Here is a 27,955-nt window from a genome sequence, read left to right as displayed (position 1 = left end):
TGAAGCTGTGTAAACAGAGTACACATGGTCCACACACATGGCCTCAAATGCTAGGAGCAAATAATAAGGGATAGGTATTACTCGGTTGCAGTGCTGACAGACGGAGATAGGGTCCAAGTAGATTAGACATCCTTTCCACAATTAGAAAGGCAGAAGGAGGGATGCAGGATGCCTCCGTCTGGAGAGTCTTTTTGAGTAATGTGATGACAGGAGCAGTAGGGAGAGATTGCTTGCTAAACGGTCTGCAGTGGAGGTTGTGGTCTAGGAATGGCAGGTCAAGAATCGCGGGATTACTGTTGTCCAGAATGTCCTCTGAAAGAAAGAAGGAAAACAAGGACAAAAGAGTGAGAGTCAGTGAAGGAAAGGACATTCATAAAAGGTGCATTATAAACTCCTTCAGATAAGTTCTTATGTTTGTGTTGTGTTTTTAATGTCTTAGATTGGCCTGTAAACTGTATTACATCTTGTGGACCTATAATAGTATTGGAACAACAACATGAAACAATGTTCACCATATAGTTTATGCTGAAGTTTTTATTCATAGATTAACACACACACACACACACACACACACACACACACACACACACAAACATTATAATTGCTGTGAACACAAGCTTCCAGTTCTTAAGAAGATGGCTCTATTTATGTTACATTGCTCCTGTACTGATTTAATGCAAAATAACAACCAAAAGCTTAATGCAGTTCTTCCTTTCTAGCTGATGTCTGCAGGAGCAGTTCTTTTGCCTTCTCCTTTTGACCATCCATTAAGAACCCAAGCCCGTCCTCCATTCCATCTGCCTTGGTCCAGGCCTTGGAGATAGAGAAGAACTGCTGGACCTGATCCCCTTCCCTACCACCTCTCCCTTCTCTTTTTGTGTCGTGTCTTTTTAGATTGTAAGCCTGCGGGCAGGGAACCGTCTAACTAATAGATTCTATGTACAGTGCTGTGTAAATTTACAGCGCTTTATAAATAAAGGTTAATAATAGTAATAATTTTGCCTTCCAAGATAATTTTTAATTGAAATTATAATTTTACCTTTCCTTACAGATAAAAGAAGCATCAGCAACTAAAAATGATATCAAAATCCATAACATTTGTATTCTAAGATTGGGGCTACTACTATACTGCAGAATTAATATAGTTTGACACTGCTTTAACTGTCATGGTTCCATCCATGAAATGCTGGGATTTGTAGTTTGTTGTGGCACCAGAGCTCTCTGGCAGAGAAATCTAAATGTCTTACAAAGCTACAAATCCCAGAATTCTATAGATGCATGATAGTTAAAGAAGTGCCAATCTGCATTAATTCTTCAGTGTAGATGCAGACCTGGTCCTCCACCATCCTATGAGGTTTTGAGCTTCTTTATGTACGTATACAATTTGGATTCAAATGGCAACCACCAACTGATTGCTACCAGTAGGGATGTAAATTGATGTCATAAATCTTCTCGTCCCTGAAGAAGGGTGGGACATATAGTTACTGTTCTCCCTGTATATGAAGCGTGGGGTAATTAAAATGTTTCATCTTTCACAGGGAGTGGGAATTGCTTTTGAAATTCAGTGTTCTTGATGGTTTTATTGTTTTATTGCTTCAGTACTAAGCACAAAAAGCAGCAAGCAAGCTAGACCACAGAAACCACTGTGTGACCTTGGGTAAGTCACACTCTCATAGCCTCAGAAGCAGTAGGAACCCCTCCAAACAAATCTTGCCAAGAAATTTACAACGTTGTGTCTGCAGTACCAGCATTTAACCACTGCACCAGGGCTTTCTTGCAAGAGGGACTCAATTGCACTCCTGTTTAACTGCTCAATTTAGGGCCCAAATAGACAGACCAAAATAAAGCTGCTTCCGGTCACTTTGGCGGTATGCTGTTTAAATGCTGCATGTGTCCTAAGAGGCCAGAAGCCGTGTCAAATCCACAGTCCAGTTCTAAGGGCTAGAGCAGAGCATTGGCATAGCTTCTGGCCTCTTAAGATGCATGAATTGAGGAAGCTGAGAAAATAGTATCCTTACTCAGCAAGGCCCTCTCAGACAAGGGAGGGTGCAAAGGGTCTTTTTTTCTCTTCCACCTGGATGGTGAAGGTGTTGTGGTTTTTACTGTTCACCAAGCCTGAGACGGGGGAGATAGCCATAGAGTTGCCATACCCAGTTCAGTTAGTTTTGGAGCAGTTACTCAAGGAAATTGCAGCTCATAAAGAGTTAAGACATATTTAAAGAAACATTGAAAAGTTTGGTTCTACATTTTTCAATCTAGAATGGAAAAGAAAAATATCTGAGGAAAATCATTACCTATCTAAATTAAAACTAATAAGAAGCAGATAAACAAAACTAGAAAACTGAGTTAAAAGGGAAAAGACAGTATTAAATAGATAGTAGTTGAAAAATATAGAGGATTGTATTAGAAATTTATGTATAGATCAGTCAGAAGGACTAAGTCTTTGGGCAGATATAAATTGAACTGAGTTGGAAGAGTTGAGAATGAGTAGGAGGGTTTATAGGAGAGGGAGAGCTACACAAACACAGTGACACAAAGAAGGACCTCGATAGAGCTCACAGATAGGCCTCTAGAAGAAGGAACTCAATTAGGACAAATTATGGAGCAAATAACAAGATTTGAGATGGCAATAAGAGAGGAACTGAAAGGTACAAGACCAGAGATGAAATCAGATATGAAAAAGGAAATTGATAGATTAGGAGGGATAGTAGAAAAGATGGCTAGGGAAGTAGTACAAGCTAAAAAAAGATATTAAAGAATTAAATATAAAACTTTTGAGTTGGAAGAAAAATAAAAAATGACAGAAACACAACAATACAAAGCACAACAAATTATTAGATTTGAAAAATAGGGAGAAATGCATAAAATTGAGAGGAATAGAAGAACAGGAGGAGGAAGATTTATATGCCTTTATAATTCCACCATTAGCAGATTTTGTAGAATTGACAGAAGAAAGGCTAGAATTAGAAATAGATAAAATGTTTAGAAGAAACTCAAAAATTGCAAGGGAAAGAAGATTACCAAGGGACGTTGTGATTTATCTGATGAGAACAAAATTAAAGATCTAATAATTCAGAAAAGCTACACAAACAAGTTAATAATAGAGGAAAGAGAAATTAGTATATATATAAGGACATACCAGGATAATTGCTTTAAAAAAGATAGGAATACAGATTTTTGATGAAACTGTTGATAAGAAATCAAATAGATCACAAGTGGGAGAAGATAGAGGGAATTTATAAACAAAGAAGGTATAGAGCCAACACATTGGATAAAGCTAAAGAGATATATGAAAAAATAGTCAAGGACTTAGAAAAAGGAAAAGAAAAGGAAACAGAGGAGAAAATAAATAAAGAAAATAAAAAAGGACAGAGAGAAGAAAAAAGAGAGAAGATAGAAGGAGTAGAAGGGGGGGAAAGAACAACATCAAATAGAGGATCAGAAACAGAAGAAGGAGAGGATAGTGAGATAGGAGAAGATTATATATTTAGGGGAAATAGAAAAAAAGTATTTGATTACTTGAAATTATTATTCTCTTCTCTCTGTATGGGAGGGGGGTAATCTTTGGTTATTTTCATTTATACATGATGGGTTTCAAGATAATTTCTTGGAACATTAAAGGACTGAACTCAGGAGCTAAGAGAAAGTGTATTTTTCATTTTTTGGAAAAACAAAAGGCAGTCATAACTTGTATTCAAGAGACTCATATAAATAAAAATGATATTAAATACTTTAAAAAATGCAAAACTTGGATCAGTGTATGTATCTTCAATTGATAAAAAGAAAAGAGGGGTGGCAATTTATATTAATAAAAATCTGCAAAGTAAGGAGTTGTTTAAGGATGATAACGGATCTTATGTCAGCACTGAAATAAAAGGAAAACATTTACAAGCTTTAGTGGTAGGCATATATGCTCCATTTGAACAGAAAGGATTTTTTTTTGCTAAATTACAAGATAAAATATTATAACAAGAAGCAGACAACATACTGCTATTTGGTGACTGGAATGGGGTAATCAACCCCCTATTAGATAGATCGCTTACAAGTTAAAAACAGAAGGAAAAGAGGTAGCAAAGGGAAGCTACCCAATGTAGTGAAGAAATTAATGAAAAATTGTGGAATAAAGGATGTTTGGAGACATAAAGTTCCATCAGGACTAGCATGGAAGAAGGAAGAGCCCTCGCTCCAGTCCATCTGCCTTGGTCCAGGCATTAGAGGGAGAGAAGAACCACTGGACCTCATCCCCTTTCCCTCCATCATTCCCTTCTCCTTTTGTTTCGTGTCTTTTAGATTGTAAGCCTGAGGGCAGGGAACTGTCTGATTAAAAATAATATTGTAAGCTGCCCTGAGAGCCATTAGGGCTGAAGGGCGGGGTATAAATAAATAAATATGGAAAAGCTAAAAGATATACATACTATTCAGAATGTCATAAAACCATGTCTAGAATTGATATGTTTATGATAAGTAATATCTTATTACCTAAAATACAATAAATTGACTTTTTACCAAGAATTAAATCAGATCACAACCCCATTGTATTAAACATAACAGAAAGGAACAAGGTATTTCAATGGAAATTAAACTAGGATTTGTTAAAGGAAGAAGAAAGAGTGAATAAAATCAAAGAGGAATTGAAATTCTTCTTTAAAGAAAATGATGACGGAATAATGAAAATGAATATTGTATGGGACACAAGTAAGGCAGTGGCAAGAGGACTGTTTATAAAAATGGGAACAGAAAAGACAAAACTGGCAGAGGAAAAAAAGAACAAAATTTTGGAAGATATAAAAGAGAAAGAAGAGTAGCTAAGAAATTATCCGGCTAATAAAAAGATAAGAATAGAAATTGAATTACTACAAAAAGAATTAAATCAATAAATCATTAACGAAATAGAGAGAAAATTAAGAATTGGTAGGCAATTTTTTTTGAAGATGCTAACAAATCAGGTAAATGGTTAGTTCAGAAACTACAAAAGGAAAGGGGAAAAAAGTAATAACTGAAAAGTATAAAGGGAAAATATATAACAATCAACCAGACCTAAAAAAATATTTAGTGAATGTTATGGGAATCTTTATAAGGAAAAAAAGAAAAGAAAAGAAAGACATCAGGAGAGAGTAAAGGAATATTTACAAAAATTGGAACTGGAGAAAATATCAGTCATATAGAGAGAAATGTTAAAAGGATCAATAACAACACAAGAAATATCTGAAAGTATAAAAATAATGAAAAATGGGGAAAACCCCAGTTTAGATGGGCTATCAGCACTATATTATAAAAAAATGGAAAGTGTGTTGACTAAACCTTTGGAAAAACTATACAACAGTATACTGACAGAAAACAAGCCAAATTCATGGAGAGGCGCAATGATCTCTTTAATTCCAAAAGAAGGCAAAGACATAAAAGAACTTACTAATTTTAAGTTATGTGAAGTACTTGGGCAATAGTTTTGTAATTTATTTATACTATGTTGATATAGAGCATTTATACGAATAGATACGATGATATTACGAATGGAAGAGATATAAATGAGGAAGAACAGCAATAGAGAATACGTATAATGTATTAAATAGAGAGAATGTGCAAGGTCATATTATGCAATACTATCTGTGTATCTGTACCTGGTCTTGGCTAAACACGAAGAGGATGAAATAAGTGTGGAACTCATTGAATACACCATTATGATTGTTTACTTTTATTTCATTATTATTATTATAAATAAAGATTATTAACGAAATAAAATAACTTACTAATTTCAGACCAATTGCTTTATTAAACAATGACTATAAAATTTTAACATCCATCTTAGCTGAAATTGATTTATTCCAGAAAGATTAATTAGGAATCATCACAGGACAGTTAGGGACATTATCGAATATTATGATATAAATAATAATAACAATAACAATAATAAGCTGCATTGTGTTTCCTGGACACAGAGAAGGCGTTTGATAACATCAATTGGATATTCATATTGGAGATGTTAAAAGAAATAAACATAGGAAAAGATTTTTTGGGTTGGGTGGAAGCCATTTATAAAGATCAAGTGGCACAAATATTGATAAACAGAGAAAAGACAAAAAGAAATTAAAATAGAAAAAGGAACGAGACAGGGTTGTCCTCTGTCCCCCTTTTTTTTGTATTAATAATAGAAATTTTGAACAACAACATTACAAAAAATCCTAAAATACAAGGGACTAGAATAAAAGGTCATAGCTGTAAACTAGGGGCGTATGCAGATGACGGTCATTTTTTTTTTTTTTTTGGAAGATCCGCTAACAAGTATAGAAGAAATAATAAAAAAAGAAATAAGAGAATTTGGCAATCTAGTGAGATTTAAGTTAAATATGGATAAAATGGTAGTAATAACTAAAAATCTTAATAAAGCCAAAAGAATTAGAATTGCAAAATAAATCTAGTTTTAAAATAAAAAAATAAAGCCAAATACCTGGGAATAGTGGTATCAAAAAGAAATGTAAATCTGTTTGAGGATAATTATAACCAGGCTTGGAAAGAAATAAAAAAAAAGATTTAGCAAATTGGACAAAATTAAGACTCTCGATGTCCGGGAAAATAGTGGCAATTAAAATGAGCATATTGCCTGGATTTCTATTTTTATTTCAGAGTGTGCCAATAATTATCAATGAAAAGTGCTTTAAGGAATGGAAAAGAGAATTGACTAAGTTCATTTGGGCAAGAAAAAACCTCAGGATTAAGTGGAATATCTTAATTGACAGTAAAAATAGAGGGGGACTCAGGGGAGTACCTGACCTGAAACTATATTATTATGCCTGTGGGTTATCTTGGGTAACAGATTGGTGCACATTACAAAATGAAAGGATATTAAATTTGGAACATGATAATTTGAGATTTGGATGGCACGGGTATACCTGGTTTGGAAAATTAAAAGAAAATAAGGATTTTAATAATCATTATATTAGAAGAAGCTTGTTGAAAATATGGCTGAAACGTAAATCAAGATTCTACCAGAAAATGCCCCTATGGGTATCTCCAGAGGAAGCCCTGTTTGGAAGATTTAGTGTGGCAGAAGAACAATGGATTACATTTAAACATTTAGTTAAGATAACAGAAGGAGCAGAAGACAGAATAAAGATAAAATCAAGAGAGGAAATAGAGAAAGCTGGAGTAAAAATACATTGGTTTAGATATAGACAATTAGCTGGAAGAACAAAAATAGAGTTAAAGAATTTAGGAATAGAAGAGAGTTTGAAGAAATTATGGCACATAATTTTTGGAGCTATAAGGAAGAAAATTTCCAAATTTTACATTTTATTATTAGAAAGAGAATTGGAGCAAGAAGCAGTGAAAGAAACAATGATAAAGTGGAGCCAGAGTATAAATCATAATATAGATATACAAACTTGGGAGAAAACTTGGCAAAAAAACTAATAAATTTACTATGTGCCAGAATTTAAAAGAAAATTATTATAAAATGTTAAACATGTGGCATTTAACCTCACTTAAGTTGACAAGATGAACAAAAATAAAAACACAAATCCAATATGTTGGAAATGTAAAATAAAAGAGGGATCTTATCTACATATGTGGTGGAACTGTAGTAGAGCAAGGAAATATTGGGAAATGATCCACTTTAACAGAAATGTATCTGTTAAATACAACATCAGTAGTGGTAAAAGAGATAGAAAATAAGTATTGGAGAATTATATTATATCGGTAACATCAGCTAGACTATTGTATGGACAAAAATGGAAATCGCCTCAGATACATACAGAAGAAGAATGGTTGGAAAAATATTAGATATGAAAGATTTAGACTTACTTACAAGGAATTTAAGAGAGGAAGAAGATGGGAAGATTCAGGAAGAATGGAATGAGAGACATCTTTTAAGAGTTCCAGATGCTAGATATGCTTCATCCCGGAGGGCCTTTTCTGTTGCAGCCCCACAGCTCTGGAACTCCCTCCCCAATGAGCTCCGTACTAGCACCTCCCTTAATACTTTTAAGAAGGATCTGAAGACCTTCTTATTCCACCAGGCTTTCCCCCCCCCCCCCCCCCCCGTGAGCCTTGTCTGTTATTCTTTTCTCCTTGGCAATGTTTATGATATATTCCACTCTACACAGCCATTTGCTTTTGGGGTGCTGTTGGATTTTTATTGTTGCTGACTGCTAATTGTTCTTAACTGTTGTAATTCTGCTGGGGGGGGTTGGGGCTCGTGTTGTGTTAACTGTTTTATCTTTTATTGTTCACTGCTGTGATCCTTGGAATAGCGGTATATAAATAATTTTTTATTATTATTATTAGTATAAGCTATTGGAGAAATAACATGGAGGAAAATAACAGTGGGCTTAGGAAATAGATAAAGAAAAATGAAAAAGAAACTTCATCCAATAGAGGGGTAGTAATACCTAAATAAAAGAGATGGAGGAATGAATAAAGATAAGTAAAAAGATATGATTAGATATAGTCAAAAATTAAGACCAGAATTAGTATTTAAATAAATAGTACAAGGATTTAGGAATGTAGTATATTTGAAAACTAATGTTTAATAGGGGAGATCAATTGCTGGACAGAAAGAAAAGGAAGAAAAACAGGAATGTTTGGAAAGGTAATGTGAAATGAGGAAAAAATGGTAAAGAAGAGAGAGAAAAAAAGGAAGAGAACAAAGGGGGAATGAAATGATGTGAATATACAAGATAATATATGATGTAAAAGATGAAGGTGAGCTCAAATTAAGACTATGCAAGGCAGAAGCAAATCCATTATAGAAAGAAAATATTTAAGCTTCTTCAGTTGAAGGGTATTTTTTTAGAAACAATTATGAGTATAAAAGAGTACGTTTTATGTTTTATGTTGTCACATAGTCAGTCCAGTGTATATTTAGAATTGTGTGTAAACAGCGCTGGTGAAAGCGTTCAAGGAGTCGTAGGTGCTGGCGATACGTGACCCATATTTCAGACCCATAGAGGAGAATAGACAGTACAATGGCTCTTATACACACTGATTTTTGTGCTTCACCTCAAGTGTTTGTTACTCCAGACTCTTTTGTGAAGCCTTCCGAATGCACTATATGCCTTTGCCAGTCTGTGATCGATCTCTTTATCAACCTCGGCTTCTGAGGAGATGATGCTTCCCAGGTAGGTGAACTGCTGGACGGACTTAAGCACAGATGTGCCTACAGTGATGCGGGGATGGTGGTGTTCTTCCTGTGGTGCCGGCTGGGAGAGAACCTCTGTTTTCTTCAGGTTGACTTCCAGCCCAAAGAGCTCTGCAGCTGTAGCAAAACAAGATGTCAGGCACTGCAGGGCTGCTTCCGTATGGGCAACGAGGGCAGCATCATCAGCAAAAAGCAGCTCATGGACTAGATATTTTAGAGTCTTAGTGCGGGCCCTCAGGTGGCTTAAGTTAAACAGGCTACCATCAGTACGGTAGTGTATATAAATGCCGTCGTCTTCTTCGAGATCTGCCGTAGCCCTTTGGAGCATCATGCTGAAGAAGACTGTAAATAGAGTTGGAGCGAGAACACAACCTTGTTTCACACCATTAGTTATTAGAAAGGGCTCCGAGAGAGAGTCGCCATTTCTGACTTGACCTTGCTGGCCTTCATGTAACAGGATGATCATTTTGAGGAATTTGGGGGGCATCCTAGTCGTTCCAGGTTCTGCCACAGACCTTTTCTACTCACAGTGTCGAAGGCTTTGGTGAGGTCAACAAATGTTACACAGAGTCCTTTGTTCTGCTCTCTACATTTCTCTTGCAGTTGTCTAGGGGCAAATACCATGTTTGTTGTGCTCTTATTAGCTCTAAAGCCACATTGGCTTTCAGAGCGAAGTTCTTCTGCAATAGCAAGAACTAATCTGTTTAGCAGTATCCTTGCAAGGTTTTTTCCAGCAATGGAGAGCAGTGTTATACCTCGATAGTTTGAGCAATCCGATTTTGCTCCTTTTTTCTTGTACAGGGTGATGATGACTGCATCTCGGAGATCTGATGGCAGTTTGCCTTTTCCCCAGCAACTCACAATGAGCTCATGGAGTTTAGCATAGAGTACATGACCTCCATGTTTCCAAGCTTCAGGTAGAATTCCATCAATCCCAGCAGCCTTTCCGTTTTTCATCTTGTTACCAAGTATGAATTTATATAAAAATTAGGATGCCATGCGGTCTGAAGCTATGACCCCTGACTGTCCCCACAGCAATCCGCCATTAACCTAAAGGCGAGGAGACCACGTAGACAGCTGCCCTGCCAAGGCATGGTCTCAGAAAAAGATAGATTTAAAATCTTCTAGAGGAAGTTTGGGGAGTTGCAAAACCAGATCCACAGGGACCAACACCAGGAAGGCAATAGCTGTGGCTTCCTTCTTAACGAGCCAGTGATTGACTTAATGGCTTGGCCATCAAGGTAGCTGCTCTCCTGAAAGGTGTCAGACCTCATGTATTGTGCAACTATTGTGTAGCTTTTGGCTTAACAAAGCCCAAGCAATCAACACCTTTGTCTAGCAGGCAGCCATTGCCTGAAGGCATGTTCAGCCCTATATAAGCCCTGAGTTTTCAGCCCCTCTTTGGGCTTTTGAGCATTAAGTTATTTGAGCCTGAGATTCCTGAGCATTTTGCTCCTCTGAAATCACTGAGCTACCTGAGCAAAGCCAAGCTCACCATCACCAGGCGCTAGTTAGCTTTTGCGCCGGAACTCAGCTTTTAAGCCACCACGGCCGCTCTCTTTTCCCGTTCTCACGGTCGTGATCCACTATCCATCCAAGCAACATCCGACTTCCTGGAGAAGACGTCTAAGGTAATATTCCCAGCGGTGCCTCTTTCTTCCATCCTTTACTCCCGAATTCACCCCTCCCAGCTATAGAATTGAATGTGTGTGTGCGTGTGTGATCCCTTTTGTTGTGTGACTTTAATAAATGATCATAAGTTTGATTACACCTCATTGGTATCCGAGTCTCTTTCTCTTGGGGGTGGACTAGGTGACCTCTGGTATACACTAAGGGACACGATCCTGTGCGTGCGTTGTTAGGACACGCCCCTCATCTATATTTGAGCTAATTAAAATTCCCCTAATTTGATCCTTCCTAACAATCTCTGTATGGCCTTAACAGTTTCTTCCAAAGTGGGAGCTATGTCCAATTCTTTCTTCATCGGTTGTTGTATCATATGTTGAATAGCTGAGTCTTGGATTACTCGGTTGGCACTAAAGAGGGTTTGGAAATGTTCAGCCCATCGGTTCAGAATGGAAGCTTTATCTGGATTGTGTACTTGTTTTTTACAATATAAATAAACTTTTTTGACAAAACAACCCTGCTTTTGCACTAAGAATCATCCAAAACATTGAATTCCAAATTGACATTTCTGGTCATTGCTTCATTTTCAAATGAACCTTCTGAAGATTCTCACACTTGGTATCGGGAGATGGAAAATTTCTTGGCTCATTATCAGAAATTGAAGGAGTGGTGAAAGCAAAAAGCCACATGTTTAGTGAAATGGAATGATTGTCACATCTCAAGCTGCCAGCCCTAATAGAGAGGTCAGATCCTGCTGAGATTTACTGATGTTCCTTAAACACCCTGTCAGTGAAATCATAGCATAACTATAGGCCCATACAGACAGGCCAAAATAAAGCTGCTTCGGGTCACTTTGGAGGTATGCTGTTTAAATTATGCATGCGTCCTAAGGGTACGGAAGCCACATCAAAGCCACGATCCAGTCCTAAGAACCGGAGCGCAACTTTGGCGCAGCTTCTGGAGTCTTAGGATGCATGCATCATTTAAACAGTATACCTCCAAAGTGACCCGAAGCAGCTTTATTTTGGCAGTCTGTATGGGGCCTATATGAGTAGCAGTGCTTGTCTGTGTACTAATTTGTACATCACACACAGAAGGTGTAAGAGACATTTGATCTGTAATACACAATAAAGGCCTTGTTCAGTTGTTATGCTCACCTCTTGGACTGGACAATAGAGTTTGGCAAACCACTCTAGGTACATAAAGCTCATCTGGATCGCCAGACACACCAAGGCCAATACCCAGAAAAGGATGTTCCAGTTGGGGTTTGTTTTCTTTAAATTGAGCTTGCTGCTAATAAGGCCTGTGAAGAAGAATTGAGGGGAAGAGCTTAGTTGTATATAGTTCAGCAACTGTGTTGAACAAAGGAGACCTTTACCATCATTTCTGGGAACTCTTGCTCTGGTGCTGGCTTCATATATTAGACTATATGAAGAACTGTGTGGCATCAGACAAACATGTCTTTACATCCTGCAATCTGTTTACACAGTAGACAGCAAGTAGCCTACAAGAAGCCCACCAGGAGATCACACGGATGCTATTGCATTTTATGTTTATGTTTTGGAATGCTGTCAACATGAAGAGAATAGACCAGGCCAGATCTGGATGTTAAATAGGATTTCTGGAGCTTTGCTAAATACGAAAAACTAGAGTTTGTCCTTGAGCAATGGATGGGCTGGGGAAAAAGCCAAAAGGAATATTAGGATATACCTTACACTTTTCAATAGGGTCAGTAAAGATGACCCAGCACCTACATTATTTTGCCTTAGAAAAGTCTTAATTTAAAAATCAACTCTAAAAATGAGGTCTTGTGTGGCCATGAAATAATATAGAACGAATAGACCATGGCCAATAAATAGTTTTAATGATGTTAAATACATCTTTATGCATCTTGCTTTATTCTGTATGGCTGTGTTGTTGTGCTCTTATGATCTTGGAGGAGCTTTATGGCAGCCTTGTGAGTCAGTTTCTGTTATAGCTGTTTAAGGTCCTGTCACATACGTTTCGCTGAAATATTACCAAGGGCTTTATCACATGCTGTATTTAAGACATGATTCCCAAGGGAAGGAAGTGGCATCGGCGACGCTGACCACACGACACTACTTCCCTCTTGTAGCAGCCCCTTCCCTGACCTGTGTCTTTTCATTCATGGGGGAAAACATGTGAATGAAATGGCAATGGCGCCCTGTTGTGGGTGTAGAAAGCCATTCCCGTGGCAGTAGCGCAATTGGTAGCTACGTGGTCTCACTGTCTCCTCCTCTTCCTTTCCCTCCTTCCCCTCCCTTTAAAAAAATCCTCCCCCAAACCTTTTTCATGCTACTCCAGAGCCCTTAATGAAGTTTCAGAAATTGTTTTGAGTGGATCGGGGCTGCAGAGCTCTGAAATAGGGCAGAAAAAGTTGGATTAAAAAAAAAAAAAACTAACTGAAAGGCATGCCAGGCAAGACATAAGAGAGAGAGAGAGGGGTTAAGGGCAAGGAAAGGAAAGAAACACAGTGCTGGCAGCAGCCTGTCACACTAAAGGAAGAAGTGGAGTCGTGGCTGCTCCTATGCCGGTATTATACCATTTTATTTTTAGGTTGCAAGAGTACAGTGCAAAAATGACGGGTGTGATAAAGCCCTAAGTTGATATGCATCTGATAATCTGTTATGTTGTGAGCCTTCAAATTGTTTCCAACTTAAGGTAGCCCCAGGGCAAATCTTTCATGGGATTTTCTTGGCATGATTTGTTCAAAGGGAGTTTGCCATTGCTTTCGTGTTAGGCTGAGAGAGTTTGACTTGCCGAAGGTCACCCACTGGGTTTCCATGGGCGAGCAGTGATTTGAACCCTGGTCTCCAGTCTTAGACTCAGGCTTGAGTCTAAGGCAGGGATAGGCAACCTTTTTGAGCCGGGGCCCGGGTTGCTGTCCCTCAGACAACTGGGGGGCCGAAGCTTCCACCCCCGGGGGCGGGGCCGTGTACCGGGGGTGGAGCCATCACCCCAGGGGGCGGAGCTTCCACCCCCAGGGGCCAGGCCACTTCCTCTTTGCCAGCCTCTGTCAGAGGCCAGGAAAGAGCTGGTGGGGACCGCCAGCGCTGGAGGCCTCCCCATCTTTGCTGGCCCCTGACGCCAGGGGCCCGCTGCTGCTGTCAGAGCCCTCCTGGAGGGCCCCAGCGAAGGCAACGGGCCTCTGGGAGGCCCGCTGCTGTCGCAGGAGCCCTCCTGGAGGGCCCAAGGGACAGCAACTGGCCTCCCAGGGGCCCGCTGCCACCGCCGGAGCCCTCCTGAAGGGCCCAAGGGACAGCAACTGGCCTCCCAGGGGCCCGCTGCCGCCGCCGGAGCCCTCCTGGAGGACCCCAGCGAAGGCAACGGGCCTCCCAGGGGCCCGCTGCCGCCGCCGGAGCCCTCCTGGAGGACCCCAGCGAAGGCAACGGGCCTCCAAGGGGCCCGCTGCCGCCGCCGGAGTCCTCCTGGAGGACCCCAGCGAAGGCAACTGGCCTCCCAGGGGCCCGCTACCGCCGTCGGAGCCCTCCTGGAGGGCCCCAGCGATGGCAAGGGGTGTCCCAGAGGCCCGGTGCGGCCCCTGAAGCCCCGTTCCAGGGCCCCGGAGGCCGCAGCGGGCCTCCCAGAGGCCCGGTGCGGCCCCTGAAGCCCCGTTCCAGGGCTCCGGAGGCCACAGCGGGCCTCTTAATGGGCGCCGCCATTTTGCCCTTCAAAATGGCGGCGAAGTCTCGCGCGACCTTTTTGGTCGTGTGAGACTTCGCCGCCATTTTGAAGGACAAAATGGCAGCCGAAATTGGCGGCGATTTTGGCGGCAGGAGGGACCGGGGGCCGGTGGAAAGGCACCTGCGGGCCGGATGCGGCCCGCGGGCCGGAGGTTCCCGACCCCTGGTCTAAGGGCTTCTCTGCAAAATTAACATACTCCTCATTCTATCTGAGCAGAACGTGATCCCACTACAAGCGATTTGGAAAAGCTTTTTGTAAGGGGTACATGAACAATTCTACACACTCTATAGAAAAGGCTTTGCCGTTTTTCAGAGGTATAATGGCCAGTAGTAACAGCAAGTGAGGTGAACTAATTAATTCTAAGGAGTATATCACACAGAGTTTTTTGGGGGGGGTTGCGGCTCAGATCCGACGTGACTGCGGGTCCAACGATGCGGATTCACGTCATAACGTGAATGTGTTATCAGACGCAATTCCTTTCCATGGGAGCTCCTTCCATGGCGCTTCTACAGTTATTCCAAAGTGACCCTCCTTTTTGTTGAAATCAGAAAAAAAGTGAATTCACAGAATTCGCATTCAAGCTCACTTTGATTTCACTCCGAATTGGTCTGGTGTGGAAGATCACTCCAATGTTGCCCCCTTGGCCCCCTGCATCCTGCTCCTTCATTCCCCCTCCTCCTCCTTCATGCCATCTCGTCCTCTCTGCCACCCATCCCATCATCCCCTGACTGCTCCTGCATCCCCATCTCGTTTTGTCTACCGTGCTGCGACCTATCCCATCATTCCCTGCCAGCTCCTTCAGTCCGATCCTGGTTCCAGTGATCCCCTGGGACCTATTCCATCATCCCCTGACTGCTCCTTGATCCCGATGAAGGATGACAATTAAGGAGGGGGCAGGGAAGGAGGACAGCATCCAGAGCCCCACTGAGCATGTGCATGGGTCCCAATTCGAATGGTTGAATCCACATGGTATGCACCGGTGTGGTAATACAACGTGCACTCACTCTGCTTTGCATGAATCCTCATCATGTGACTTGCCTTGGATTCGATTCCTCCTCGATTTGGAAGGGCAACGGAAGGGCAGCCAGATGTGATATAACATTCACATTACGACGTGAATTCACATAGCTGAACCAGGAGTCACCCCAGATCTGAGTTGCATAAATTTCCTTGTGGTATACTCCTAAGTCTACATAGAAGGAAGAAGGCACCTGAAGAAGACATGCTTCATCCAGAAATATTTTTGGATGATTTGTACTGGGGAGCCCCCATATTAGCAAAGCTTTTTTCTTTTATCAACTCAGTTGGGAAATTTCTGAATGGGTGGAGACAAAGTATTGTGGTTCCTATTTTTAAAAAGGGAGATAAAACATTACCAGCCAACTATCATCCTATTAGTTTGTTAGATTTCACCTCAAAATTATATACATGTTATCTTCTATCTAAGGCTGAAGACTGGGCAGATCAAAACAATGTGATTGCTGAGGAACAGGCTGGCTTCCAACAAAGCAGATCAGTTACTGACCACTGTTTTATACTGAACCATCAGGAAGTGAAATATACAAGTTCCTCCAAAAAGCATTTATATGCTATTTTTGTTGACGTAACTTCAGCCTTTGAAAGAATAAACCAGCAGAGGTTATGGCACAAATTGTGGAGGTTGGGAATTGATAGACACTTGTTGATCTTAGTTAAGAATTTATACTCAGATATTAGTATCCAAGTAAGAGTAAGCGAAATGGGGCAATTATCGGAAGAGGTTAAAACTTCCAAAGTTGTGAGACAAGGTTGACTGCTTACCCCATTTTTGTTTAATATTTATGTCAATGATAAGATTAATCAACTGGCCAATAACTCTAATTTTCTTTGTCCTTAGGAAATCAGAAAATTAATATTTTACTATATGCGGCAAAGAAAGGATGCAAGAGGATTATGCTCTGTGGGATATTGATGCCATTATAGCTTAAAAGATCTCTTCTAGTTTTCCTTTTTTTAATGTATGCTTTGAAGTGGAAAAATATTTTTCAGAAATAACTCAACCTCTTCTTCATAGGGCATTCGTGGAAGTTGAGATATTGAACACACTACACACTATACGCTACATTGTAGGATATATAAAGCCCCAAGGGATAAGTTTATGAAGAGACGTTTAGAACTTAGCTAACCAAAATGACCTGGAGAAAATCACTTACTTGTTAGTTAATACAGCTAAGTCTGAAAGCAGACTAAACTTAAATTAGATTTTGAGGATAAAGGCCTGCATGGTAATCTGCAATAAATAGATTATACTAATTTGAATGGATTATGGAAAATTGTGATATGTTTTAGTATGAAATATTTTTTAAAATTTTAGTATAAACATTTTGCTTTACATGTTATAGAGCTAACTGACTGTAAAAGTTTTAAAATGTTTTAATCATTTTTGTAATTTGATAGCTATAACCTGTATTTGGTTGTCATGAATAAACTATACTATCTAAAGCTTCTGAACTATCAAATGGAATAATTAGGGAGTTTATCACACTGAGATTTATGCAGCTCAGATCCAGGATGACTCCTGGTTCCGCAATGCGAATTCACGTCATAACGTAACTGTTTTATCACACCTGGTTGCCCTTCTGTTGCCCTTCTGAACTGAGGGGGAACAGGGACGTAACCAAAGGGGAGGGGGGTTTGGAGTCCGGGCCCCCCTTCCTTTAGAAAAATGAATGGTGTGTGCTGCTGCTCCGTCGCACCCAAGCCCCATTATAATGGTGGCACTGAGTCTGGACCCCCCCTTCCTAAAATCCTAGCTATGTCCCTGGGGGGAATCAAATCCAAGGCAAGTCACGTGATACAGGTTCATGCAAAGCGGAGTGAGTGCACATTGTATTACCACACCGGTGCATACCATGCGGATTCAACTATTCGAATTGGGACCCTTGCGCATGCTCAGTGGGGCTCTGGACGCATCCTGAACCTTTACACTTCCAGGTTGAAGAAGGGAGCCTGGTTCCACTTTCATGTGAGTGACTGCTTCACGTTTCTTCCTCCCTTCTATTTTCCCATCCCTGGCAGCCAAATTCAAAGGGGTCCTCCATGTCAGAGCCCCCATCCATTTGTTATTATTATGGAATTATTATTATTATTATTCACTGTAAAATAATCAGTGTAGAAGCTGCAGGTTTACTTGGAAGTAAATCCTTTGGGTCTAAAGGAGACCCATTTTGGAGGGCTGCAGAAATGATCCAGTTTCCCTTATTCTCCCTAAAGTACCACCTCCCTGAATCCAATCCACTGTCCTTGCTTTCTTAACAGTTGCCTCCGGTTTAACTCCACTTTCACTGTCATGGCTCAGTGCTATGGAATTCTGGGAACTGTAATTTCATGAGACATTGAGCCTTGTCTGCCAGAGAGTTCTGGTGCCTCAGCAAACTAATAACATCATCATCATCATCATCATCATCATCATCATCATCATCATCATCATCATCATCATCATCATCATCATTGTTATTAATTATTATTAATAATATTAATATTTTAAAACAATTTTTTAGTTTTTAAAAAAATTATAATTATTATAATTATTCTCCATGCTCCCTAAAATACCACCTCTCTGAATCCAATCCACTCTCCTTCCCTTTGTAATAGTTGTCTTCTCTTAGGCTGCATCCACACTGGGGAGATAATTCAGTTTAATTCCACTTTCACTGTCCTGGTTCAGTGCTATGGAATTCTGGGAACTGTAGTGTTCTGAGACATTGAGCCTTCTCTGCCAGAGAGCTCTGGTGCCTCAGCAAACTATTATTATTATTATTATTATTATTATTATTATTATTATTAAATAATAATTATTAATATTTTAAATTTTTTTTAATTATAATTATAATTATTCTCCATGCTCCCTAAAATACCACCTCCCTGAATCCAATCCACTCTCCTTCCCTTTATAACAGTTGCCTCCGGTTTAACTCCACTTTCACTGTCCTGGCTCAGTGGTATGGAATTCTAGGAGTTGGAGTTTGTTGTGGGGTCCTTGGTTTGAGGCTATGGAACTCTAGGAACTGGAGTTTGTTGCTCCCCTCAGCCTAAGATGGCCCCCTCCATTGCTCCCATCTCTCCCCCACAGCCTCCTGTTCATTCCCTCCACCTCTGTCATCTACCCTTCTGAGCAACAGAAGCAGTTGGGGCAAAATTGCAGCACAGCATCATGGGAAATTTGCCTCTTTGGAGGTTTGGGGGCGTGTACCGGGAGGGAAGCAAACTTGCATTCCACACCAGACCAATTCGGAGTGAAATCAAAGTGGGCTTGAATGTGAATTCTGTGAATTCACTTTTGTACCGAAGTCACCAAAATGAGGAGTCACTTTGCATTCACTGCGGAAGGGCCACGGAAGGAGCTCCCACAGAAATGAATCTCATCTGATAACACATTCACATTATGACGTGAATCTGCATCGTTGGACTCGCACTCACATCAGATCTGAACTGCAAAATCTCCCAAAAACTCCGTGTGATATAATCCAGATATACATTTCTATGTATATACATATACATAGCTGGACAAAGTGTTCAATTTTATAAAGGTAGTACTGACCTTCTAACATGCCCAAGATCATTAATGTGAATGTGATTGGACAGAAGAAGCCAAAACACAGTGTTAAGACATATTCATGGATAACACCTGAAATAACGAAAGTAGACAGAAGAGCCACAGGCTGAGCCATTGATTTGCATACCTGGAAGGGAAGGAGCACAGGTAAGTAACATAGAAAGCATGTATGAATAGGAAGAGTGAATTGTTGTTCCAGGTCAAAGGTGGATTGTCAGGACTGAGGAAGTCATGCTTTGCCAAATGTTGCTGGCTGCAGAAGCTGTTGGATTACAAATGCCACCTTCCTGATCATTGGTCTACCTGTTTGAAGTCTATGGAGCTTGAAGTAAGAAAAAAGAAAAAACTGACAGAGCAAAATCTGGAGGGCCACATATTCCTGCACCCTTGCTGTATGTGCCCATGTCTCTGTCTTGCCTATTTACCCCATCTGCCATCCTATGTAGTGTGGTTTTCCCAACCCTTACCTACCCACAGGAGGTCCTGATAGATGTAATAGTACACCCAGTCATGTACTAACACGTTCCACTTCCGGTGAAATGTAGAGTAAGATGTGGAGTTCCACCAGTCCTAGTCAGGATGAAAAGAAAGAAGCAACAATGAATTTGGTTAGGGAGAGATGTAGCATTCTGCATGCTACTGTGGCCGTTTTTTCCTGTATCTTCTCATAGAATCAAAGAATCACAGAGTTGGAAGAAACCACAGAAGCCGTGCATTAGCAGGAACACTAATTAAAGCATGAGCAACAGATGGCCATCTAGCTTCTGTTTAAAAACCTCTATCACCTTCTGAGACAGCATATTCCACTGTCAAACAGCTCTGACTGTCAGCAAGTTCCTCCTGAGATTTAGGTGGAATCTCTTTTCCTGTAGCTGGAATCCATTTCTCCTTGTCCCAGTCTCTGGAGCCATGGAAAACAAGCCTGCTCCCTTTTTCATATGACATCCTTTCAAATATTTAAACATAACCTTCTTTTCATGAGGCTAAACATGACTAAGCCACTCCTCCAAAGGCATGGTTTCCAAAGTTTTCATCATTTTGGTTGTCCTCATCTGGACATGTCCCAGCTTGTCAACATCCTTCTTGAACTGAGGTCCCCAGAACTGGGCACAGTATTCCAGGTGAGGTCTGACCAAAGCAGAATACGTTGGCATTATCACTTCCCTTGATCTAGACAATATACTCCTATTGATAAAACCATGAATTGTGTAGGCTTTCTTGGCCTGTGGCATCACACTGCTGGTTCATATTCAGCATGTGGTCTACCAAGACTCTTAGATCCCTTTCACTTCCCTTTCTCTCCTGCACTTAATTTTTCTGCCTGTAGGGAAAAAGATACTCTCCAGTCCATATTCTCTTTTTGAAATTGTACCCTGTTCCTTCTACAAATGCTATCTCTCACCTGGACCTATAGCCTGTTATATCAGAGGAAATCCCTGGTAAGCATCAGCCATAGAATCTGTGTCATATATTCTCTAGGTGACCCTGCCATAGATTCTGCCTCCCCTTCAGCTGTCATTGCTCTTCATAAATCAAAATGTGTGTTTGTTTCTTATTTTCTTTTTTTATATATACTTTGGACATTGGACATTATTTGAAAGATGTGAACGCTAACATTAACAGGGAACCAAATGATCCACCAGGCATGTGCAGGTGGAATGGAAGACAAAACAGCCCAGTCCCTTCTCTGGAACCTCCTTGAGTCCCTGCCATCACCTTGTAGAAGCTGCGGTCAGCAAAGCGCAGCATTTCAGCAAAGGCATTAAGCCAACACTGGAAGAAGGAGAAGCCGAACAGCAGTATCCAATATATTCCTGTGGGGACAGACAGAGAAAACATTAAGATCTTAGACTGGAATATATATTTATAGGTATGATATAGAATTGTGCAACTCTGGAGGAATTTATATCATACTTGTTTTATTTTTATATCTTCATTTGTGTTTATTAAAAATATAAATTAAAAATTCATCCAATTTCATTCTATAGGTTTACTCTTTCAGGTTTCTTGTTCATACTTATCTTTGCTGGGAATTATTTTGCTTAAATGTAACTTAACAGCATGGCTCACCAGGTTCCAAAAATTAAAACAAGGTACCAAATCTTAAGGAACAAACAATAGATTAAATTCAATATTAATTCTACCCAGAACAGAACCCCCCCCCCAAAATGAATGACACTATTACTTGCAGCTGACCTAAGCCCCATTGATTTCAATGGGTTTATGTTAAGTAGATGGGAATGGTAGGACCCTCCAAATGTTACTGAACCGTTGTTGTTTTATATAAATTGATAGCAATTTTTATCATTGTGTCTCAGGTTAAAATCTAAGGAACCTTCCTAGCCCATATGGTTTTATTCTTTTCTTCTATTGGGGCATACCTTGGGACACAATGACATGAGGTTATGCTCTCCACCCCCAAATATTGGTGGGAACTGGAGATCAGCAGCAAGCTGATCTTCCCAACACTACTTTTTAGAAATTTAGAAATGTTTAGAGGTACACGGCAAGGATGCCCTCTATCACCGCTATTATTCTTAATGGTAATGGAAGTTTTGAATAGGAAAATCAGGAGCGATATAACAACTCAGGGGATTAAGATCAACAAACAAGTATACAAACTTCATGCCTTTGCAGATGACTTGGTAGTCTTCTTAGCAAATCCGAATCTACACATAAACAAGTTACAAGAAATAATGGACGAGTTTGGACAAATAGCAGGTTGCAAGGCCAATAAAAATAAAAGTGGGATTCTAATTAAAAATCTGTCACCTCAAGAGATAAAAGAACTAAAAAGTAAAACGGAAATCCAAATTATTAAGAAAACTAAATACCTGGGCATAATAATAACAGAAAAAAATTCAGAACTATACGAAAATAATTATAACAACACATGGAAAAAAATTAAAGAGGATTTGAAGAAATGGAGTACACAACAACTTTACTTTACTGGGCAGGATTGCATGCATTCAGATGTGTGTACTCCCAAAAATGCTCTTTTTATTCCAATCATTACCCATAATGTTAAATAAGATGCCATTTAACACCTGGAATAAAGACATCTTGAATTTCTTATGGCAAGGGAAAAGAGCAAAAATTAAATTTAAAGTAATGTGTGATGGTAAAGAAAAAGGGGGTTTAGGACTACCCAACTTAGAACTCTACTTTAAAGCCTGTGCATTAACATGGATTAAAGATTGGATTCTTCTAAAAAATGAAAAATTAATTGATTTGGAAAGCTATAATTTAACATTGGGATGGCATGCATATCTACATTACGAAGAGTTTAAAGAAAGGAAGGAATTTAATGAACACTTTATTAGAAAACCGCTCTTTAAAGTATGGAACATTTATAAAAAATATTTTTCTGCAAAACTTCCCAGGTGGCACTCCACACAAGAAGCCCTTCATAAACAACAACATTTAAAAAGACAGCAATGGTTACGGTATGAAGATATAGTGATTAAAACTACAGATGGTGTAAGAATTAAATCAAGATTTGCAGAAGGAGGGGATAGAAATTCATTGGTTCAGCTATAAGCAGATTTCAGAAGAGTTTAAAAAAGATATAGAGAAATATGGACTCGAATGCGAACCGAGTACCTTAGATAAAATATTGAAAGGAGGGGGAAACATATGATTTCTAAACTTTATAAGATTTTACTGGGAATTGAGATGGAAAGTGAAGTGGTGAAAAATAATATGATAAAGTTGATGCAAAACATTGGGAGTACTATCTCTATGGAATGCTGGGAAAGATCATGGCTGAATACTCATAAGTTTTCAAAATGTAACAACTTAAAGGAGAATTACTTTAAAATGTTCTTTAGATGCTATATAACACCTACTCAATTAGCAAAAATTAAGAAATCTAACAAAATTAAGTGTTGGAAGTGCAAGAAAGCCCCAGGTTCGTTATTCCATATGTGGTGGCAGTGTAAAGTTGTAAAAATTTTTTGGAAAAGTATACATAAGAATATTGTAAGATATATGCAAAAGTGTGTACCCTTATCTCCCGAACTGTTTCTCTTGAATATAATTGATACGGATAAACTGAAGTTAAATTAAGATGATTCTAGCAAATTAATTTATATGATAACGGCTGCCCGCTTAGTTTACGCGAAGTGTTGGAAGAAATCTACAGCTCCCTCAGTTAAAGAATGGGAAACAAAAGTACACGAACTTGTATTAATGGATAATTTATCTATGATAGCAAATGGTAGAACATCGCAACAATGCAAACAAAAATGGAAGAATTTCTTGGAAGCATAAAGAGCAGTGACTCTAATTGAACTGTTAAAAGTACTTCTCAAGGAACACTGTTATATAGGTTACTGAAAACTATTTTTGTTAAGCTTACTTGACGATCTGTAATATTGTAATATTGTGTCGTTAGATGGATTTGTTTTATTTCTTTTTTTCTGGAAAAAATGCATATAAAACTTTAATAACGAGTGTGTGTGTGTGTGTGTGTGTGTGTGTGTGTGTGTATATATATATATATATATAGAGAGAGAGAGAGAGAGAGAGAAATGTTTGGCAGATAGATTTTTGGTTCTGAAGGTCTCTTGCCTTTCTCTGTCATTACATTAATTACATTGTGCTGATAAGTTAACTGGAGATATATGTACAGCAAATAGTTTTCCTGCAATATACCTATTTGTTTGTTTGTTTGATGATGCACTGTAGCCTAGATTGTTCAGACAGAACTATAAGACAGTGTCTAAGTCAGTAAGGTGACCCTGAAGGCAGGAGGGAACAGGATAGATGTTTGGTCGCCATGTAATGAATCTATGAGTGACCATTGCTGGATATATAACTTCAAAGCTTTGCAAATAAACTATACCTCTTTTCACAATTAGAGAGGAGGAGCTACTGAATGCAGAGGGATCTTGCAGCACTTTTGAGACTAACTGTGTGAAAGACATTGTAGCATTAGCTTTTGTAGATTTGATCTGTCCATGTGTACTACAATGTCTTCCACAGTTAGTCTTAAAGGTGCTGCAAGATACCTCTGCATACTGATATTCCAGACTAACATGGCTATGTCTCTGTAAATTGAAGTCCAGGACTTGTTTATATAGAAACAAAATACCCAAAGTTCTGGGACATGGACATGCACATACAGAACTGTATAAATAATGAAAAGCTGTTTCAAATGCTTCAGTAAGTGATAGTGTGATCCCTATACCTAGTAGCATTAAAAATCCTTCCCATGACAGAGAGGAGACAAGAAAGCTTAAGTGCACTGAAGCCATACTAGAAAATGTATATTATCCAGCTCTTTCAGTTCCATGAAACATTGTCAACACACTTCTACGTCTTTATTTTTAATTATTTGTTTTATTTGTTTCATCTGTATGCCACCTTTCTTCCAAAGTAGGACCCTATGATGACTGGAAGTCTACTTTTAAGAAACTGATAGCGATGATATGTTTGGAAAACTGGTGACCAACATAATATTCTTCGACTTTCTTTTGTTTATGCAGGACTAAATAATCAGGCCAGGCCAGTGACAAATTGAGACCATGAGTGGGACAAGAGAAGTGGGAGAGGATTAGTATACGGCTGCTGGCAGTGGCATAAGATGGAGTCCAAAGTAAATAAACTTCTGTCTGAGAAAAGTTCTCTGGCTACACCCCTGACTTTTCCCAGTTGATTATTGCATCTCATCTCCATCACACAGACTAAGCCACTGCTCTGTGCACATACCTGGCAGTGTTCCACTGAAGACACAGAGCACCAGGGTTCTGAGGGTGAAGGGCTGCTTGTGTATGTTGCTGAAGGCAGGAACAGAGATGACCTTGTGGACGTAGGATCCATAATACAGGCACGCAAAGAACTGTGTGACAGAGGGAAAAGCTCCATCTCAATGTGTGGATGTGCTTAATGTGGGCAAGAACACCATGTCAGTGTTGACCAGAGCCTTAAAAATTATTTCAACGCTGCCCTGGAAACAGCTGGCTCCTGTGGCCTCTTTAATTTCCCACAACGCCCTCACATAGCATCACCCATAGCTAGGGCATTGTGGGATCTTTAAGTGACTGTCTTTTGGCACCTGCTGCTATTGAGTTATTGACCAACAGCCCCACAGCATCTCAGCAGCAGAGGGGCCCCAGCAGATGGCACCTTTGCCCAGGGTCCCTTCAGACCTGGAGTCAGCTGGGCTGAGATTTAAGATGTTATTGGGTGACTGAATGTTCCCCTCATTGGCATAAAGATTCATGTATTGAAACCTTGTTTGGTGTCTCTCACCTTAGCGAAATTCTCGATGACGTACCTCCAGCGAACACAAGGTGTCCTATGAATAGCACAAGGAAAATAGCAGGCACTGGATAAGGGTTTCTTCATTTGATGAATCACTTCCCTTTTGTCGAAAAGCTTACTGGAGGGTTGGCATTCTGCACAGCAGTCCTCCACAGCCGTTTCTGCAGTAAATTCCCAGAGCAGTACACCAGCTCTCTCTCTCCATGCTGGTTATGGATGATGGGAACCACAGTCCAGCCCATCTGTAGTGTGCCAGATGTGCCTCTCCACGCTTCCACAGTTTTTGAGTCCACCCCCGCTTTTTTAAAATCAAAAGATCATTGTATGGGAACTAGAAATCCCAGAAGCTACCAAAGACTAACACTGTGTGCAAAGCAGATGGGCAGGAAAAAGCAGCTCGAAGCTGCTTCTTCCAAGAGAAGGCTGATACCTTGCTGACTGCACCACCTACTCCACATGCACATGTCACAACTGCATGGTGCAGTGTCAAGCCACACTGCTGGGTATTTTTAATATTTTTTTTGCAATTCCCCTCCGTACCATTCATGCGCACCATTGCACACACACACCACCTGTGACTGCCTGCTGCCTAGATGCCATCTCATTAGATGGCTGCCCCCTTTGATTGTGCACACAGTTGCACCTGCGATCCTTCACTGGGATACTGGCAATGCACAATCATGGCCTCCTCCAAATGCCCCCTTCACCCCTTCCCTTCATCCCATGCCCCGTCTTGGACTGTCTGATTTGTGTATGTTGTACTTCTATCCATTGGAGCTGTCACATTTTCACTTTTTTGCACTGCCACCCTGATGATTTCGATATGGCAGCGCTGTCCTTTTTAAATGTAAACCTGCACCGGTGCATTTATATGTGCCGTTAGGGATGGGATGGAGTGCTTCTTTGGGACTGGTCTTGCATTAGGCTGCTTATATACACGATCAAAAGTAAGAACTTTCTGTGCTTCTTTTCAGTCAGGCTTTTCCCCTCTTAGTGCAGCTGGGTGCGGTTTCTGCCCATTTTGGAAGCATACATCATCTAAATGCCATGCTGCCAAAGCGGCCTTAAACCACTTCTTTTGGCCCATCTGTTTGACCCCTGTGACTGTGTGGAGAGGGCTCACCTTGGGTAGCTCTCTCTGTAGATCAAAGTAGGACAGAAGAGAAAATACAGGTAAGTAGACAACTGTGGTGGCTGCATCTTTCCTGGAAGGCAATAGAAAGAATCAAAGGTGGAGCTGACAGTGTGACCCAGTGTAGGAGGGGGCTACTGGGGCAGACAGCAATGGCCAAAAGGGCAAGGTCGTCCCTCTCCTTTGCTGCAGCAGTAGAGATCACCTTGTGAGGAGGCCTCCTCGGCCAGCCCAGCAAAGCTGGCAGAGGGTCCCTTAGCACTCTTCTTTGCCACCACCGCAGCAGTCTCTCCATGAGGTGGCCTCTGCTGCTGTGGCAAACTGGGAGAGCCCGAATGGGTGTCATCCTTCTTCTGCAGTGTCACCAGGTGTGCTGCACCCCTAGTGATGCCACTGGCAGCTAAGAGCAAGGAGGAAGTACCAGAGAGACATGGCTTTGTGTGGCATGCTGAGAAAAGGCATATCTTGGAAGCAGGCTGGGAATCCTATCACACAAGCACTTCTTGCTTAAATTCCCTCTTCTGCACAACCATTAAGAGTTCAAGAGCCCTATCTGGTATTTCACTTAGAACTCTGATGGTGAGACTTTTTGGGGCCATGTGCCCAAACTATTTTTTTTTCTAGCACTGGGTAGCACCTGGTGCCGGTGGTGGGACTTCAGGGACAGGACTTCTCCCCTGCCCTTTCCCCAGCCTCCAGCTGTCTCTGAGTGACAGCTAGAAGCCCGGGAAGGTCCTGGATGGGGGGAGGCCGATGGACATGCACCATTTCCTTCTTTCCCTCCCTGCCCTTCTCCTGGTCTGGGAACCAGGAAATGTCCCTGGAGAGGAGGAATAGGCACGTACCCATTCTTCTTCCTCCTGGACCTTTCCCTGCCCCTAGCTGTTCCTCTGAAGAGAGCAGCTGGAAGCTGAGAGAAGGCAGGGATGAGGGCCCAAAGGTGTGTGCCTATGGCTCCTTCTCCCCAGCACTATTTTCCAGCCTCCAGCTGTCCCCCAAAGACAGCTGAAGGCTGGGAAATGGCAAGGAGGAGGAACAAAGGGTGCACTCGTGCCTATTCCTCCTCCTCCTTGACCCATGCCAGGCGACATGGCGTCACATGCCACCCATGGCACGTATGCCATAGGTTCACCATCACAGACCTAACACCCCTAATGTCAAGGGGAAGAAGGAGTTACAAGCACTGGAAAACAGGTGGGATTCTTTAATTTCTTAACCCTGGAAGACCCCCAAATCACACTCACCATCATTTGATCTGGCCTGAAGGATGGGAGGCACAGTTTCCCGCAGGAAGGAATGGCTTTTCATCAAGAAACGGATCTAGGCAGGAGGGAAAGCCAAGTATTGACAAAGCATGTATCTTAACTGTTTAAGTGCTGCTGTGGCAGATCTTGAACTGGGGACCAAAACTACCTGGTCTTTAATTAAGAGAGGGGTTTCTGCATGCTGTTCTTTCTCTGATGGTTTGGCAAAGGAAACAATTATGATCTTGCCTTAG

At 40.7% G+C, this 27,955-nt stretch overlaps 1 protein-coding gene across 2 annotated transcripts; it reads right to left on the bottom strand.

The window, feature by feature from the left end:
- LOC149322699 (sterol O-acyltransferase 2-like) lies at window positions 1–27,873 on the bottom strand. Of its 2 annotated transcripts, XR_016279994.1 has the most exons (10): window positions 27,702–27,873; window positions 26,449–26,530; window positions 25,314–25,359; window positions 24,771–24,900; window positions 20,775–20,872; window positions 19,530–19,628; window positions 19,044–19,185; window positions 11,917–12,062; window positions 8,995–9,250; window positions 1–312 (listed from the first exon to the last, which is right to left on the bottom strand). XR_016279994.1 is itself a non-coding variant. In XM_089509076.1 (9 exons), exons 1-9 carry the CDS (start codon window positions 27,763–27,765, stop codon window positions 262–264), a joined length of 858 nt encoding a protein of 285 aa, XP_089365202.1. In that variant the 5' UTR covers window positions 27,766–27,873; the 3' UTR covers window positions 1–261. The 2 variants fall into 2 exon arrangements, 1 of the variants encoding a protein (XP_089365202.1); XM_089509076.1 differs by lacking the exon at window positions 8,995–9,250.
- Window positions 27,874–27,955: the final 82 nt, after the last annotated feature.

Source organism: Sceloporus occidentalis, unplaced genomic scaffold, assembly GCF_023333645.1.
Source record: "Sceloporus occidentalis isolate IW3139 unplaced genomic scaffold, rSceOcc1.0.p SCAF_1, whole genome shotgun sequence".
Lineage (NCBI taxonomy): Eukaryota > Metazoa > Chordata > Lepidosauria > Squamata > Phrynosomatidae > Sceloporus > Sceloporus occidentalis.
This window is presented reverse-complemented; position numbering and strand designations above follow the sequence as displayed.

Bases quoted from the DNA above. Each gene is read 5' to 3' on its own strand.
- LOC149322699 (XM_089509076.1), bottom strand. From the start codon at position 27,765: ATGAAAAGCCATTCCTTCCTGCGGGAAACTGTGCCTCCCATCCTTCAG. The intron at 24,901-25,313 runs GTGAGAGACACC...TCTGTCACACAG, and splicing joins TCATCGAGAATTTCGCTAAG to TTCTTTGCGTGCCTGTATTA. The intron at 19,186-19,529 runs GTAGGTAAGGGT...CTTCCCTTCCAG, and splicing joins TCTATCAGGACCTCCTGTGG to GTATGCAAATCAATGGCTCA.